Here is an 18,574-nt window from a genome sequence, read left to right as displayed (position 1 = left end):
TCGAGTAGCACATACTGGCGCAGTAATGCTTTTGTGTCTGGGCTACTTGGGACTCTGCTTTTCTATATAGTTCTACTTCAAATCACATGTGTACTAAGGGAGAGAGAGTAAGAAAGAAAAAGAAAGGTGTGTACTGAACACCCACTTTCCCTAATCATACCTGTAGCTGCTTCATATGATGCAGCTGCAGTCGTAGATCTGACACATTGCGTTTCATACCATGCAGGCTGACTTGCATAGACGGGGTTCCAGCAGGATGATGAATGACAGCTGACTCCACTGTTGCCAATGTGTTCTTTCCCCCAGATAAGTTAGCAGCACCTGCAAGTAAGCAGCAGCAAGAAGTTGAGCTCACCAGCAGGGAAAGTGCAAACATGGTTCTTTCTCTCTACACTGAATCCACATGCAATTCACACAGAGGGACAAGAGAAGAAAATCACAGCTGTGAATGAGAGGACTGGCATCTTACCATTCAGTAAAATGCTGAGGAGAGACTATAAAATATCTGAATGTATCTGTGCTGGAACCTCAACCATATCAGAGTATTGTATTATGACAAAACTGCTTCCTACCACAAACGTTGAGATAGGAAAATTAGCTGTAAATGCAGATTATACTGAACAGCAGCAAATTCAATTGGTGCTGCAAGTAGCTTTGGGACTGTCTTCTCTGGAGCCTTCTTGGAGCAACTTGATGCAAATTCGCAGGAGTCCTGGACTGTGATTGATTATCACTGGAAAGAGATTCAAACTGCCAAGCATGGGGAAAAGGTTTCTATAGAGATTTGGGCTCTGCTGCTTAAAGTATGATTGCATTATTTCTATCAACTGTCTTCAACAGCAAAGGTATAAAACCAAGAGAAAAGGATGAAATAATAGCATGGTAGAGAACTGCTCTCCAATCAATTTGCAGCCTACTACTCCCCCTTAGACAGTCTTTTATTCAGCACTGCATTTACAAGGTAATACAGCATATAACAAGCAAGCCAAGTCATCACAAGAGTTTCCTCATTAAGTAATGCTGTTCCTCTACACAGCATCAATACCAAGCTTGTTCTTTTAAGTCTCAAATACTTGGGAAGAAGCTTTATTTACGGGCTAAATACCAGCTCATCAGCGAGAAGTCATGTTACAACTGTCTTTTGGTAATACGCACTTAAATGCTCCATATTCTTCAAACTGTCTTTCTAATGTGTCCCCTCTCCTCTCCACTGCCAAGAGGCAAAATGACAGACTAATAGTAGGACTCACTCCATTCTTCTATGCCCAACACTATGCAGCACTGCACAGCCACTGATCGACAGCGTCACCTTGTCTCTCAAGCTCACATGACAGTATGGCTGCAGCTCCCCAAACTTCTATGCCATGTCATCATCCCCCTTGCACCTTCTTCTTTCTCTATGATTAAAACCAAACATCTGAGAAAACTGATAAATAACTGATAAATAACAACTGTGCACAGGGACCTCGGTCAGAATTTATTCCCACAAACACACACTCTACCAGATTCAGCAAAATCAAGCCAAAAGTAGTGTTGTGAGCTTTTCTTTGCCTGTCAGACGCAACTTTTCAGTGCAAAGAAGGTCATGACACATTTTTCTGCCTGGTAAGAGCATGGAACCAAGAGTGGTCAGCCTCACCTCCATTCATCTCTAGTAATCAACAAATAAAATCTCCAACTGTGCCCGGGTGGGTACTGCTCAGCCTAACAACATATTGTTATTATTTTGCCAACATGTGGATACCCCAAAATTCATCTGAGGAGAGGCATTTTTGAAGGAGGGAATTTAAACCAAGTTTCAGAAAGTCAGAAGAATCATGTTTCTTGCTTTAATTACATTTGCAAATCTTGTCAGAAAAAGGACAGGTTGCACACGTGCTGTATATGGGGTGCCACGCCATGGTTTCCAAAGATGTGCTTTAACAAAAAGCTGGCCCTTGTAATGCTGTACTCCACCTAAATGTGCTCCAGCCAGACCTTCTCAGTGCTTCAACCATGGCACTCTTCATGTTAGTGATGAGCAAATTGCTCTGCATTTTGCCATACTTCCTTATGATTCAGTGCTCTCTTGACTTTCAAAGAGCTGCTTAACAGAAAGCAGCCCTTAAGAAATAAGCACTGCTTGTTCACTGCCACTCTGTACCCACTCAATGCTTCAATCTAATATATGCCAATACTTACCTGTCTACACGTACACTGCATTTTTTCCTACACTTAAGCATGTATCTTCCTCCCACACGTACTGGCTTTGCACTTTTAAAAGAAAAGGCTTTTTAGTTCATAAACCCTACAGACAGAAATCACCAGAGAGTCTGAAAAACGTGGATAAGCCTCCATGAGTTCTGATCCCTAGCCACAAATTCAAACTATTTTTGAAAGCGCAGCTACCTTTCTGCTATTCTTTGCCTCAAGAAAAAGCTCCAAAAGCTCAGCCCCCAACCCTGCGGCTATGCAGCCAAGGAATTAATCAGTCCCCTCCAGTCTCTCCCCACATGTTGGAACCCAGTCAATTCACATATTTTCACAGCATGGGGTGCCTGCTTTCCTTTTAGTATAGATGGACTGTGATCTGCTTCTGTAAACAATAAATGTATTCCACTCCCTACAAACCATCTCTCCTCCTTGCTACCCCAGCCACCTCTTCTTGTCATGATGCACCTCAGCTACCACCACGGCCCTGCTGCACGCTGTGCTCAGAGGCCACAAAGCACAACAAGGGACTCCTGAAGAACTGACACACAAAAACATCCGTACAACCAGAGGGCACAGGAGCAGAGTAAGGATCAGCGGTTGTTTTCTCTGAGATTCATATTTTCATCAAAAAGGAATAAAAGGACGGCTGAATGAGGGGCTGCTTTGTCTAGGGAGCATAGCTCTCTTTTGGAAGTAGGCCCAGGCTGTAGCTTTGTGATTAGATGTACAGCCAGATGGGCTGAAGGGAAAGGAACAGCATTGGCTTGCATAGCTCTTTAAATAAACCCATGTTGGAGCTAGGTAAGGGAGGCTGGAAGCAAAAAAATCCTCTCAAATTCCCTAGTACTCTGGACAAAACATAAATGTTAACTTATTTTACAAAGGCCAATGAGCTAAGCTGCAAGTTATCTCCATTCTGAAATCACTAAGGAACTGTGGTGCAGGAAAGAGAAAGGTGTGCTATCTGCCCAGGCTAAGGAAAGCAAGGAACAGAGCTGCCAATCCCCAACATCTGACCTTTGCCATCACGCTGACACTGCTCTTCTTCCATTTCCAGAATTTCTTTTTCTCTTGAAAATGCTAAGAGCAGGTTAGAAAAAAGGCCATCAGAAGACATCAAGAAGTGCTTCTTCCCAAATTAAGCAAGCTGAGTGGTGCAGTTGACACGGTGGAAGGAAGGGATGCCATTCAGGGGGACCTCCACAGGCTAGAAAGGTGGGCCCAGATGAACCTGATGAGGTTCAACATGGCATAGTGCAGAGTTTTACACTTGGGCTGAAGGAATCCCAGGCATCCATACAGGCTGGAAGGAGTGGTTCTTGAGAGCAGCCCTGCAGAGAAGGACCTGGGGGTCTTGATAGATGAAAAACTTAACATGAGCCAGCAGTGTGCCCTTGCGGCTCAGAAAGCAAATGGTATCCTGAGCTCCATCAGAAGAGGGGTGGCCAGCAGGGACAGGGAGGTGATTGTCCCCCTCTACTCTGCTCTTGTGAGGCCCCATCTGGAGCACTGCGTCCAGGTCTGGAGCCCCCAGTACAGGAAGGACAGGGAGCTGTTGGAGAGGGTCCAGAGGAGAGCCATGAAGATAATCAGAGGACTGGAGCACCACCCCAACGAAGAAAGGCTGAGGGAGCTGGGCTTGTTCAGGCTGGAGAAAAGAAGGCTGTGGGGTGACCTCATTGCAGCCTTTCAATACCTAAAGGGGGCCTAGAAACAGAAGGGGAATCAACTCTTTGAAAGGGTTGATAACAGCAGGACAAGGGGAAATGGTATTAAGTTGAGGGAGGGAAGATTTAGGTTGGATGTTGGGGAAATTCTTTACAGAGAGAGTGGTGAGGTGCTGGCACAGGCTGCCCAGAGAGGTCGTGGATGCCCCATCCCTGGAGGTGTTCAAGGCCGGACTGGATGGGGCCCTGGGCAGCCTGGTCTAGTATTAAATGTGCAGGTTGGTGGCCCTGCATGAGGCAGGGGGTTGAAGATTCATGATCCTCGATGTCCCTTCCAACCCTGGCCATTCTGTGACTGTGATCATTTGGGGAGCCATGTGACAGTTACTCAGTTCTCTTATCATCCGGTTAGAATCCACTGAACAAACAGACAAATGCAACATTGAGGTTGCAACTTTATCATTATCAAGATGTTATGGTCAGACACCAAAGCAACCTCAAAAGAACAAACTGTTCTACAGATATCTGTGTACCACTTTATCTTGCTGATTCAGAATGAATTCAGGATCATGATATACCTGGATATGCTGACTGCATTCAAGAACTGGCATGATCTACCTTTGAATGTGAGATAAGCAACCAGATATGGACAATTTTTTAAATTCACAGATCATTACAAGAAGGGTTGTGCATATGAAAAATGCAAATAGATATGCACAAGAGAAGAAATTCTCTGACAAGCACAGGTCACAAATAGTGAGGAATCAAATATGGGCACTACATGGGTAATACTTCTCTCTGTTCCATCTCCTTCTCTTGATTTGTACTGGCAGTGCTAGCTGAGAAAGAAAGGCTCCTGAACCCTTTTCAGGAAGTACTGAAATCTCCTTCCTGTTCTTCCAACAGGGTAGCAAATGGCAAAGAACAACTGGTTTTGTTCATTTTTGTTTTCCAATCCAAGATATAACTGATATAAATTTAAACAGTTAATGCAGCATTTAATCTATCTTTCTTATTACTCAGTGAACAAAATATGGCAGGAAAGAGAGTGGGTGAGCATTTCCTAGAATATTTGTTAGTAATCTTCAGATCTTTTTAGTAAGGCTTGGTTTTTTGGGTCACATGCTACTGAGCTGTTCCTAAATGAAGAATGCCTTGATTGCCATTCACCTTTGAAGAACTGAGAAAAGCTGTAAGGATTCAGTCATGAGATTTATCCAAACATGAATAGGAGAGACACAGCTAGAATGTGGAAGTCTACTGCTCTTTGAACTCACCTATTGTGAAAAAATTGAGCCTAAAGCAATAAAACATAAGAAAAGCAGACAGTTTTTATTACAGGCCCATTTATCCTAGTGGAAAATAGGTAAAATTTGTTTAGACTCTAATATCTGAGGGTAAAGAATGTGGCTAAAAACTAGCAAAGCAAGAACACATTAAATACAACAGTGTAATATATATGAAATACCAAACGTAGCATTCACAATCTAGATACACAGAAGTATCTAAGATTTACAAATTTTGGTTTGTTTCCCTTCCCAAAATGAGCTAGTTCGCTATTTTTGCATGCATGTCTCCCATCACTGGAACACATACTATAAAATACAATGTTGGTTCAACATCGATGAACCAATTTTATCCTGCACAGATGTTTTATTGTTCAGGATGGGAAGTAATTCACATTTCTGCTTACCACTGCTCTAGAAAGGACTGCTCAATCAACATTTTATACCACTTTTTCTGGCAAATAGCCTTTGAAATTGCTAAAACTGGTATCTCAGTATGCAGCTGTCAACTGGAATTGTTGAAGTCAACTGTCTAATGGCTAATAAGGATTGGAGTGAATTGCAGAACAAAAAAGGAGCCTGCAAAAGTATGCTTCAGGTCCTTTTAAACCCAAGCATATTTACTTAAAGGAGAAACATTCTGTATATTTTGACAGGTTGCCTGTGTCTGACTTACTGTCTCTTGTTATACGTAATTTTGAAAGCAGGTACAAATGCAGAATATTCTATTATTTAGGATAGCAGTCCTCAGTATTAGCTGATAGGGCTGACAATGCCCAAGCAGTTAGCATGGTGAGCACCACACCTTGTTTCCCTTTCCACACTACAGTTTAATTTTCTGATTTTTTCTGTGGCTGTGTCATAATGGAAGGGCAGGGTTTAGGACACAGATGCTGGAGTTACAATGATACTCTGTGGTGCTGGATCCTTGCATGGCTACGTGTCCAGACCCACTGCCCTTTCTCTATCTTCCCGAGTGATCAGAATGGTATCTATTAAACTGAAAGCACAGAATTATATGTCTTGGGTTGGAAGGCACAATAATCTAGATTCAACTGCCTGGTTGCGAAATGGTAGCATCCTTACTTAGATGATGGGTATGGGCATGGCCGCATGACAGAGTCAGTGTTTCTGTCAGCACCTGGCAGATGCTGATCTCATGTTTTGACAGTAAATTAAACTGGTCACTCCTGCTTCCCATGCTAGGACATCCATTTATTATATGTAATTTTGCCATTTCAAGCACACGCTTCCAGTTACACAACAAAGGAGTGAAGGCTCTTTGGGAATGACAGCATAAACTGGCTGCTAGTCAGATGAACCATGCTATTCTGTTGGACTGGATATGATCTACAGACCAAAGAATCTCCACCCTTGCTTTCCGTGGTGTAGTCCTTCCAATGAATATCATTTAATTTCCCACTTCTTTCTGAGCAATTCATTCACATATGAACACATGAAAAGGAGAAGGTCGAAAGTGAACCTTTGGAGGCCACCTGGGCTAAATTCCTAATAAAAGCAGTGCTCACTTAGATCGGGACATCCACCCCAGTGCAGTGTATCTGCATATTCTGATTGTTGTATAGGTTATTTGCATGATATGTGGCCTATGCAAGTAGGAAATACTATAAATTTGCAGTGATTAATGATAAGGAAGTAGAGAAAAGCCTAAGAGCATTTTGCAGCTGTTTTAAAAAATGAAGGAATTTTCAATAAGTTGCCTCAAACTGATAAATTACAGCTTATTTCTTCACAGCCTCAAGTATTGCTCTCCCCAGTCAGGAGCCAGCCAGAAGAGAAGAGCTGGAACCAGGCCAGAGAATGGCTTGGGAGCAAAGCTCCAGCTCCAGGACATTACCTTGCACTCTCTTACATTTGCTTGATAGGTTCCAGGTCTGGTTTGACTTCTGTTGGTTAGAAAGACATACTGCAATTCCAGATAAACAGGAATCCTGAACTTGAATTAACAGCTCCAGCAGAAAGGCTAGTTTAGTGCGTAACAGATTTGCTAGTAAATGTGTGTGGTTTACTAACTGCTGCAGCACAGACCACCCTGTGGGAACAGCCTTATCAGGAAGTAGGGAACTGCCTTTATTTGCATTCAGTGCATGACAAAGGATGAAGAGGAGTCATATAAACACACATAAACACACACACACACCCTGCAGACATCAAGAGCAGCAGCCCAAACACAAAGAGCTCCAGTCACATGGAGATCTTCTTTCACAACAGCATTAACTCCACCGTTTAAACACTTAGCAGCTCTCGAGTGGGAAGCTAAATTAAGACCAGATCTTCTAGGCTTCGCCATAATCGACTTGCTCAGAACAATTTAGGAGCACGCTAATAATTAGTAACAGATCAATATGGCTCCATTAGGGAAAGTACTATCTAGCTCACTGCTGAATTCCTCAGTGACATCACACACATACAATCCTACTGGTAAAATAACCTTAAAGTTCAGGTGTCAAAAATAGGAGATAAAAGCTTAGCCTTCTACACTGATTTAGATACATCTGGGGTCAGTGACAGATGTATATTATAGATGAGATTAATCACTAGAAAAATCGCCATATACAAAAAGCCTGTATCTTTTTTAAACCATTCACTGCAGGTGCGACTTTCATTCCAGCTCAAACTGTCAGAAATTCATCTCTGAACAAAGATGTGATTGACTTCCATAGCCTAAACTTAAACTTTGCATCTGTCAGAGCAGCTAACAGAATGTAAGTAAAGTTGACATTTTTATAAGCTGGGATGCTAGTAAAGCTAGGGCTATTCATATGCTAGAATAATTTGTAAAGTAAAAAGGAATTATCTTACCTGTAGCATCAGCGCTGCTTTTGTTGGACACAATTTTCAACATCATCTTCTCACTGAGCAATAAAAAGAAAAATTATAAATTTAACTTACTAATAATAAAACTGGTGAGGCTTTTCATCAGTAAATTAAATGGCCTTGTTTTGCATACACACTTTTAATCTAAATCACCAGTAGCTTGTGAACGGTTGTTTTTTTTCTTTTCAATGAGTTTTAAGACAAGTTAAGCAAGGAATGGTATATAAACAGTAGAAAGCACAGAGATGTACCTACATTAATTCTTTTTTAACACAAAGAAGAGTAATGCAGTAATATCTATTTATTCTTTGGCATATTCTTCCTCTCTGCCTAGCATTCTCATGGGGATGGCAAAGATACTTTAAAAGATTCAGCGTTTTCTTACTATTACATTCAAATACTACTTTTGTTGATTGATTACTGAAATCATTAGAGAGAAACAGATTTAATGAATTCTTTTTTTACCTAGAAGCATCTTTGCTATTACTTGTATTTGGCCCTTTTAAAAGCGCAGACTGAACAAGACCAGTTAAACTGGCAATCTGTTTCTCCATGGCTTGTATCCTCTCTCTGAAAGACAAGAGAACCGTTTGTTAAAGCCAGATATATTTGCTTTCAGACTTGTTTTTCTAGGTGAATGATTACCATAGGAACTGAAAGACACTACAGAGTTGTGCAAAGGCTCATGGCTATCAGTTTGCATATACCTTGGTAGCAGCTTACCACATCTTGGGTTGGACAGCTTTTGCATTTAACAGACAATAAAAGAGACATCTGCATAGTTTACAAAAAAAAAAAAAAAAAAAAAAGCAACCCAGATAATAAACTTCTAGCAATTGCACAGAAAAGGCACCTAAAATAATCAATAATGCCTCTTGAAATTAGTGAAAAATATTTTTTTCAGCATTACATTTTTTAATTATTATTACTTTTTTTTTTTTTTTTTAACCTCTATTGGGCCAGTAATTTTGTTTGTGCGTAAGATTTCTGGATTAAGCCTTTAGACTACTTGTTACTATTTTTAATTTTGCCAAAGCAGTATTTTATCTGTGAAGCATTTAATCCGCTTGAGCTGACAACTTCCCAGCCCAAATCCTTTGCACCTGACATCACAACTGACTGCTCTGCAAAGGACAGAAGTGTGACAGATCAGGCACAGCACTCTGAACACAGGCTGTGCAGCACAGTGATAGCAAAGCAGGTTTGTTTTCACACCCACTTCCAGAGAAATTCCTAAAAACCAGAAGAAAAGAGAGGAAGAAGAACTGTAAGAAGTATGGCCAGTGTTTTCTGTAACTTACCAAATTCCACTAAGCAACAACAACATTTTCTGGATAAGAAGGCTAACACTCATGTCTTCATCTTTGCATAGCATTTACATGGATGCGTACACTGGTCAGGTACCCGGTGACTTCCTTGTAGGCTCCATAACAGCCTTCTGCTCACACAGGTACCTACTTTCTCATGCCAGTACATCAACGGCACATCACAATGCAGAAACACATGAGCATGGGATATCAGACAGGACCTTTTGAAAATGTATCCCTTTGTGCTAGCACTTATGTGACTACAGAAGCACACAAAAGGAATCACTGACAGTGATTTTGGAAGACGGCTGAGAACAACACTTCTCAGAAAGCAAGTCAAGCAGCGATGGCTCATGGAAGAAGACAGGACAGAGGCAGACCACATGGTAGAGATGGCACGCTTAGCCTCAGATACAGCGTGCCACAGGGATCATTCATCACTACTGTGGTCTCCTGATCACACAGGAGCAGCAGTGCCACCCCCCTCACATCGTTTGCAGCTTGTGGCCAAAGCAGTAATGCCAACTGATTAGGGCCATGTAAACTCAAATGTAGGTATTGATACAAAGGCAAGCTGAAATGGCACAGTGAGAAACCAGTTCAACTCATAAGCCAGCCAGGGTATCCACACTAATTATTTCATTCACACTCCATGAATGAAACAGAGGTTTTCTGGGACAACACACATATCATAGCTGGAAGACACTCCAAAACGCCCAGTGTTCAGAAAACAGGACAGCAAAGCAACTAATGAGATGCTAACAGACACAGGAGGGACCAAGAGCATGCTCAGTCCATCCCCAGCTAGCAGAAATGTTCTTACTGCGATTGAATACAATGTGCGCTCCTTATTTTTCTGTCTTCATGCTGAAAGGTATTTTGAGCGGTGGTGAGAAGACTAGTGAATCGACCTAATTCCCTTCAAACCAAAAAATACGTTGCAGAATTGCCACTGTTAAAAGTTTTAAAATAAGAAACTGGTTCAGGTACAGTAACCTTTGGAACAGAAACAAGTACAAAAAACCTGGGATAAATATATTCTAACAAATTTTAATGCAGCATTTTTGACACAATAACAAAAACATTTTTTTTTCTCAGATAATTATCACAAACCCTTCCTGGAACTAAACGCAATTGGAAGTCTATCTGCTTTACCAATTTATAAATATGTTTTTTCCACCCCACATTGGATAATCTGGAAACAATTTTCTGCTTCAAATAAGATTATGGCAACACAAAGCTGATCTTGTCCTTTACCATGAAATCTAGGAAAATACGTTGTTAAGAGGGAGAGGGATGTTCCAGAGATAGGAGTTGATGAAAAACGAATGAAACACTGCAATCAATTGCACAGAGTACATTACTTTTCATATGGTAAAAGCATTAAGAATGTGAAGAATCTACACGTGCTCTGGAGCTGCTCCCTTAAATACACAGCAGGATTTTTCCCATAATCATTTCATCACAGTACACAGGCTCATTATAGCCATTAGCACCAAACATTTCCAAAACAAGTGTCTTAAAGAAGGAGCCATTCAGGCATTAAATAAAATGAAGTGTTTTTTGGAGACCTGGTGGTCTGATTGAAGGCAGTGGGAGGCAGGGGCAAGGAGGGACTGCACCAGCCAGGTGGCATGGCCGTGCTGGGCTGAGGTGGCTGGAGGGCCAGTGGACTGGTCCTGCCAACTGCTGTGTGGACATGGAGGAGCAGTGATGGCTCCACAGCCACCTCAGCTTTTCTGGCAGGGGCTGGAGCCATCACTACAGTGACCCAGCAGAGCCAGAGGCTTCAAAGGAGAGAACGAGCCTTCACCTCCGCCTGTGCTATGGGATGCTGGCACTGTGGTGACTGACATTTTTTGGCTCTCATGATTATATTCTTTTCTTCCTGCTGTGGTCCAGGAGAGAGAATGTGGGGAGTGCAGCCTACCACTGCCATCCCTTCCTGCACTGTGCAGGCCAGAGTCCCCATGAATGGAGTGGGCCAGGGTCCTCATAGATGGAGTAGGACAGGGCCATCTGTACATGGGGGAGGCTGGGGTCCCAGTGGCTGATGCAGGCTGGGCTCCCTGTGGATGGGGTAGGCCTAGGTCCCCATGGACAGGACAGGACAGGATGCGGAGCACCAGGTGAGAGTGGCAGGCAGAAAAACACTCTTCGCTGGTGCTTCTTTGCCAGTTCTGGGAGTACAAGAAGGAAGAAGTACAGCCCAGTTCCCAAATTAATTTCCCAGACAAATCTGAATCTCTCCACCACCCAGGAAGAGAAGGGAGGGTCACTTCTACAGCACTTAGGAAAGAATGTGCTGTTTTATCACCCTGAGCACTAAAGGGCATTGTTTCACATTGTTTTCCAGTGAATGCTGGGAGAGCCGGGCATGGTGCAGCAGAAAAGGAGGGGGCAAGGTCAGAAGTGATGCTCAGCCCTAGCTGGCTTCTTAGTCAGACTTGGCTTTGACTTTTCACACACAGACTTCTGCCAGCAAAGCAGGCACAAGTGCCTTACCAGCCCTCCTCCTCCCAGCAGCCTGTTTCATGGGCTTAGCTATACCCAGGCAATCAAGCCCTGCCTCAGCATCTCACTCTCCAAATTCAGCAGAAGCAATGCAAACCCTTGCCTGTACAAGGGCTCTTTGAACTGAGACATCAGGTTTCATCACTTGGCTTCTTCACTACAGCCTCACTGAGTTTTCATGTCATTCCACCTACAGCAGCTAACTGGAAGTAATCTCAAGCAGGGCACAGCGTATTGTTAAATTGGTATCCACTTCTCATTGTGCTGCTATTTAAGCATGACTTATATGTTTCTTCCCTTTCCTGAGGGCATTTTTATTATTCACAACACTGGGAAGATACTTTGTATAGACACAAACTAGAATTGGGCTGTGCAACTGTTAGTTCATGTTCCTGTTCTACCCTAGGCAGTGCAGTGATCAAACATAACAGACATACTCAAATACCAAGTCTGACACCACAAACTAATTAGCAGACTATCCTGGAGAATGATTTCCAGTGACTACATATTCATACTTTGCAGCAAGTGAAGTACATGCAGTAATAAAAAGAAGGTCAGAGACAAGGAAAAATACATTTCTTTCTACATCACTCTATGAGATGAACATTTCTCTTTTCACTGAAAGGAAGAAGGAACAGGAGTAGGTTGTCTTTGCCAATGGCTTCTCTAGTAACCAGTGGAAATGGCAGTCAGACCTCAAACTCTGCTTGAAACAGTGAACTCCAGGAAAGATGTGAGGCAGAGAACAATGGAGCTCTTCCCTATTCTGCTCTCTTTCCAAGGGCAAAATAATCCACAGGTGAATATTTCACAAGAACAAGGTTAAATTCAAACTTTCTTGCAGCTTTAAGTTAAAGTGAAAAGGTAAGCTATGAAGTGCTGCCAGCTTTGATACTATTTGATAATTCCAAGAGCCTGTATCTCTTTCCCTCCAGACAGTTTTCCCCAACAGAAGGAAGTCAAAGTGCAGTTTACCTTTCCTCCATCTGTGTTGCTCACCTGTCTTTTTTGACTGGTAATCATGGACCTCTGGAAAAGTTCTATTGTTTCCAACTCCAAAGACATATGCGAGCTTCCAGACTGCAAACACTAGGCCACAGATCTGTACTGGTGCAGTAAGCACACATTTCTGTGGTTATTTGTAGTCCTAGAGAGCAATTCAATCACTGCCTGACTTTGGGAGTGGGTACAGCCCTGTCTGAGAAAGCGTATCTCAGAAGTCCACCTTTCCTGTCTCTCATTGCCCATGGCTTTACAGAGTATGAACATTTTTTCCTGATGCGTGATAGTGGCTACTCACACTTTAATGTAACAAACAATAAAGTGTTGTTATTATGGGAACAGTATACAATAACCTAAATATGTCTGTTACACCTTAGTTTCTAACTGCAGAGGAAGAGAACAGAAGTTATGTTGGGGCAGAGAAAAACCAGAGCACAGTATTCCTTTTGAGGGAAAAAACAACAACAACCGGATAGAGTTATCTTGTTCTTTTTGGGACTGCATTTTAGTGATGTGTCATATTGAACACCAGCCATGAAACTGCCCAATGTTTTGCAACATAACCTGTGTTTTAAATGCAAGGAATGTAAGTTAAATCGCATTTAACTCAATGCACTTTTGAGTAAGCTTCTCTCCCCATTTGCCAACATTTAAACATCTGTTTTGCCTGTGGTAGATTCTAGAATTGTCCACCATAAACTATATAAATGAGCCATTCAAAAAATGGTGGCAATCACTGTTCCAACAGCTTATGTTCACTTACAAAGATTTACTCATTCTTCCTGTAAACCTCATATTTAAGGAACGCTGACTCCGGAAAGATGAAGTGCTGCAACTTGCTTGATCTTTTGTGTGTATGAATACTAATAATATTTTAATTTTTGAAATCTCCATGAACTCCTTTCTTCTCACTGTTTTAAAAGTCCTTTATATAGAAGTCTTCTGATAAATGAATTACTCTGAGAATTTATTTAGTTCCTTTCGTGGCAGAATTAGCTACCTTGAAAATACCCGAGGTAAAACAGATAAAAGAAAGAATTACATGAAGAAATAAAATCCCCCTCAACTCTGACTTAAATAACAGGCTCAACAAGACTGGCAAGCACAACGTAAAATTAAAATGGGAAACTCTAGAAAAAAAGAGATAGGAGATGCTATGTAGTTTTCATCTTTTTCATCTTTGGTAGATCCAAATTTGCTGCAGTTAACATGTCAGAGATAACAGATGTAATTTCTTCAACAAAACCAAGATATGCTCAGTGAGAAGTCTGATCTGCTCTTAGTACCCAGGATATTCTGATGAAGTACATAGATATCTGCTTCAGCCACTGACTAGAAGAACGGAAGGAGAATTAATGCAGAAGGAGAGATTTAGCTAAACTGGCATTCTCAATATTTATTTTGATCTTTTCTCTGCCTTAGCTCTGTGTTGTCCCTGAGGTCGTGACAGCACTACTTCAAGGTAATTTCTCAAAAGAGAAGTCACTAGGTATTTTCTTTCTTTTCAGCACAGTTCACTAGTGACTGAAGGAGTAATGGTGCTGAGATGATGGGTTTGATGTTCGCAGGGGCCTCAACCCACTCCGAGCTATCTGCAAAGCTGAATGAGTGAGGACAGGGAGATTCTTAATGCAGCGTGCAAACACAAAAGACTTCCCTCCTCAGTACTGTCAAGACTAACAGATAAGCAAACCTGCCTTTTTGCTGCTAGCCCACACTCGACTCTGCATGCACGCTGGCTGAGCACAACACCATCCTTGATACTGCAGAGGTTAGAAAACATAGCAATTTGCATTAACTGCTTTTAGTGCTTGGAATTATTGTTTATAAAGTCACTGTTCTCAAGGTTTAAAAAAACCTACAACATAAGAGACATTTTCAGAATGATTTTTTTCAATGCTATGTGGCTAATACACCGTACTGAATTTTAAGATCACGTATTTATTTGGGAATATAATTATGCAAATGCTATCTTCATCACTGTAAATATATCTTGGAACCAAAACTAAAACTCCTGGTACAATGCTGTCTTTAAGCAACTGTAGAGCTGTATATTCACAAACACAAGCCTATGTACTAGAGTGAACAGATGAGATGCTCAGAAGAAAAAAAGTGGCATAGACTGGGAAGTTGTTGGTGTGCTCCCTCATTTCCAGCCCCCTGACAAGAATCCTGTAGAATTTTTTATCTGATCTCTTGGATTAGAAATGGAAAATGTGCAAATTATTTCCTAGTTGTCATACTGGACGCTTGAAATATTTCCGGAACATAGATCTTTTTTCTTGGAAATAATAAATACAAACTAGGTTTCAGTGACTCTAGACTCAGTTCCTTGTGTCAGTATAAATACTAAGCTGGTATCAGCATGTAATTTTTTAGGGAAGTTGATTTTCTTCCATTTTCCATTTTCTCCCCAACAAGGGACTTCACAATACATTCTTCTTTCCACCTAGCATAGTTAGAGGAATCTAACTGTTAATAAAGTTGCTCAGATGGAAGAGAAGATTGGGGCCATATGAAGCTCTGTATCTACCCAGTGGTTAAGGCAGTCAGTAGTTACCTTTGGCCTTTGTGAACTGAGCATTTTCCAGCTATTCATCTTCACTTCCCTAAAAAGCTCTATAAAAGTTAACAGCACAAGCAATATGCTGGAGATTAGAGCAACTCATACAAACACACAATAACAGACAGGCAGCTTAATGATTTTTCTTTCCTAGGGCAGGGTCTACAGCAGGAGATGCCTTTGCGTAAAGCTGGTCCTTAACAGAGAGGAGAGATCATCACCATCATTCTCAGTGCAGAAAAGTTAATAACAGTCAGGTCACCAACTATTTCTGATGGTAGAAAGAATCACTGGGAACAGCACTCTTGTTTCAATTTCTTCCCTGGGACAGACTTGCTCTTCTCAGCAGCTTCCCCTTGAGGAACATTATTACAAACAACTGTCCTATTTTTATGCAAATTCATGTTTTACAGGAGATAAGACAGTAATGATAAATTCTTCCAATTTCCTAACACTAGATGAGAAAAACTCCACTCCATAAAGAACCAAAATTGTAATATCAGAGTGTCATTCTTAACGGGGGTGAAATATATTCCCTTATTAGCAGGAACAGAACATCATTTGTTCTTGTAACATGATCTGGTTGCCTGGAAAGAAAAATCCTAGTTAATCATTTTATTTTATTATATTTTTTCCAATGACTGAAATTTGCACAAATGAAAATAACTAGGGATTCATCATGAGCTGACAATACTTTTGGATTAATAATGGGTGGTGTCGCATTTCCTCTAAATTACTAACTACCTTGACAGACAGCTAATAAACACCGCAGCCCAGCACAGCAGCTTCCTACACATCACAGCATCCCCTGGGCATGCCAACACAACATGCGTATGTTAGGAACATTGATTATTTGCATAAATTAAGGTCTGGCTCTGCCTTACCTTGTTTCCTTGTCCTTGGGCATTGCAGGTGACCCATAGCCAAAAGCCTGTTTGTCAATGGGAGACGGCACAGCCTCTGCCATGCCCGCGTGGCCAAGGGCGCTTCGCACTTTGGCATCCACAAACACAGGTGGTCCTGGCTCCTTTTTGAAGGACTGGCGGCTGGGAGAGGCCCTGTCAGGCTGGATAGCATGAGCAGGGACATGTGCAGTATGGTGGGGATGGATATCGATCATGCGCACATCAGGCACCCGGTGGGGTGAGGCAGGAGGCGTTTTAGAGCTGAGTGTGGGCAAGTGGCTCTCCGGGTATTTTCGTGGCTTTTGCCTGTACAAGGACTGCTCCAGCATTTCAGGCTGCATAGAGGGGTTACAGTAAGTGCTTGATGACCTCATGGCACTGCGATGGTAGGCGACAATGTGATCAGAGACATCAAGGGAGTGTCCGCTGTGGGGTGCAGCCACGCTCATCCTCCCCTCATGAAACAAGTATGGGTCCCCATATAGACCTTCATTTCGGATCAAGGCCAAGTTTTTGTTACTCATGTCCTCATCTGGTTTCACATCCCGCCTCTCCAAAATGGCGCTTGGGCTTGGCGATATGGAGCGTGATGCCGACACACTGGAGAGCCGGTCTCTGGGGATGGTGGCATTGCCTGGAACAGCCATGGGACGTCCCCCTCCATAGGGGATCCTGGATGGAGAGGGCGGCATGGAGTGGGGCACTGGAGTGGAGGGTGGAGAGCTGGGCATCGCATGGGCAGGGTGTGCAGCAGATCCAGAGCGGGAAGTGCTTGGGCCATCTCGGCCCATATAGGCAATTTCCCTCTGCATCTGGAAATGAAAGAAAAAACATACAGGATGTAAAATTACCAAAGGAGCAGAACGTAATGCGGATTGTGACGACATCAACATTCGCAGAAATGAAAACTACCTTCAAGATTAAATAATTTGTCATCTGCAAAAAATAAAACACCTTGGGATCTATAGACAGCGATAAAAAGACCTGCATGTTAAAGGGATATGAGAGTTTTATAAATACATTTGTTCCTGGAAATACCATATTATCCATTTACACATAGCTGATACGGACTTGAAAAAGTTCAGTGATCAGACACACAGGCTAAAGAGTTTGTTGATTCCACACCAGGAAGAAAATGCAGGCATCACAAACATACCTGAACTCTTTAGACACAATACAATACAATAAAACTCATTTTCCATTTACTTCAGTGCAGGATTTCGCTTTTCCTAATGCCTTGATGTGGCCTTTATTATGCAAAAGGTACACAAAGCATAAGGGATACATATGCAAATGTTCACTGACACTCAAGTTGCATGAATACAGTCAGTCCCTATAAAACATGTTCTAATAGTTCCTGAACCACAACCAAAGATAAGACAGCTTAGGAAAATGCATAGAGAACATGCTCAGAAAGCTACTAAACATTATAGTTTTATAATCAGCATCATTAACTGCTCACAGTAAGGACTGAGAAAACGATGAAAAGAAAGAGAAAACTTCCTTACCAATACATGAGTGCTACCTTAACTAAGGCCACTGCAAAAACCTGCAGAGAATACATGTGCTTCTGAGACTGCAGCATCACACTGCCCAACAATGACCTCTTTAGGTGACTGAGCATCATCAGTGGCACGCAGCAGAGAAATTCTCCCTCTAGCAAGCATCATGTGCTTGCTCTGGTGCCATACAGGTCAGGTGGATAAACAAGGAGATAAAATGTCAGCTGAGTTCCACCAAGTATATCAGAAAAAAAATTAAAGCTTCCAAAATTTGTGTTGGCAATTTCAGCTTCTCTCTGCATTGTTTCCAAGGGATTCCTAAAGTTACACAGCACATGCTTCTGTGCAGTGGAAGTCATTGATCTGAAATCTTCACCATTTTTCTCCCCTCTCACGCCTTGCTTTGACAGTGTGACTGGATTCATTGCAGGAAGAGTGATCCATGGCTGATGAGGCAAGAAATTATATTCTTTCTATTCCTGCCCCACCACAGGTTTTTCCGCTGGTAAGGGAATTGCAGTATGGCGGTATATAAACAATAGCTGCTCTCATCACAGCAGGCTCCACTCTTGGGAATTACAAATGACGTTCCCCAGGGCCAGAGATCAAAAGTCTGCAGTATCAGGTATCAAAAAGAAGAGATAACCTGATTGTGGCAGCAGCAATAATAAATATACGCAACAGAACAAAGGAACAAGTTGGGATGGGTCAGAAGCATTATCCAGCCAAAGGGGAACATGGGATAGCTTTTTTTAATTTTCACAGGCAATTACTGAAGTCTGGAATTTAAAATATAA

General features: G+C 42.0%; 1 protein-coding gene across 13 annotated transcripts in view; it reads right to left on the bottom strand.

The window, feature by feature from the left end:
• The window catches only part of KIAA1217 (KIAA1217 ortholog), a 328,197-nt gene that overhangs the window by 32,611 nt on the left and 277,012 nt on the right, over nucleotides 1-18,574 (bottom strand). For 11 of the 13 annotated variants that reach the window (XR_006168407.1, XM_042816479.1, XM_042816485.1 and 8 more), the window contains 4 exons: nucleotides 16,255-17,087; nucleotides 8,450-8,554; nucleotides 7,970-8,022; nucleotides 161-321 (listed from right to left, as the gene is read on the bottom strand). Coding sequence is in view for 12 of the 13 variants with exons in the window: in XM_042816479.1 (XP_042672413.1) it covers nucleotides 161-321; nucleotides 7,970-8,022; nucleotides 8,450-8,554; nucleotides 16,255-17,087 (1,152 nt within the window). In the remaining variant the exon portion in view is untranslated. The remainder of the gene's footprint in view (nucleotides 1-160; nucleotides 322-7,969; nucleotides 8,023-8,449; nucleotides 8,555-16,254; nucleotides 17,088-18,574) is intronic. The other 2 variants (XM_042816486.1, XM_042816475.1) reach the window with 1 other exon arrangement.

This window comes from Centrocercus urophasianus, unplaced genomic scaffold (assembly GCF_019232065.1).
Source record: "Centrocercus urophasianus isolate 14NV4802_14NV808 unplaced genomic scaffold, USGS_Curo_1.0 seq_16, whole genome shotgun sequence".
Taxonomy (NCBI): domain Eukaryota; kingdom Metazoa; phylum Chordata; class Aves; order Galliformes; family Phasianidae; genus Centrocercus; species Centrocercus urophasianus.
Note: the sequence above shows the minus strand (reverse complement) of the source record. Positions and strands in the feature narration are given on the sequence as shown.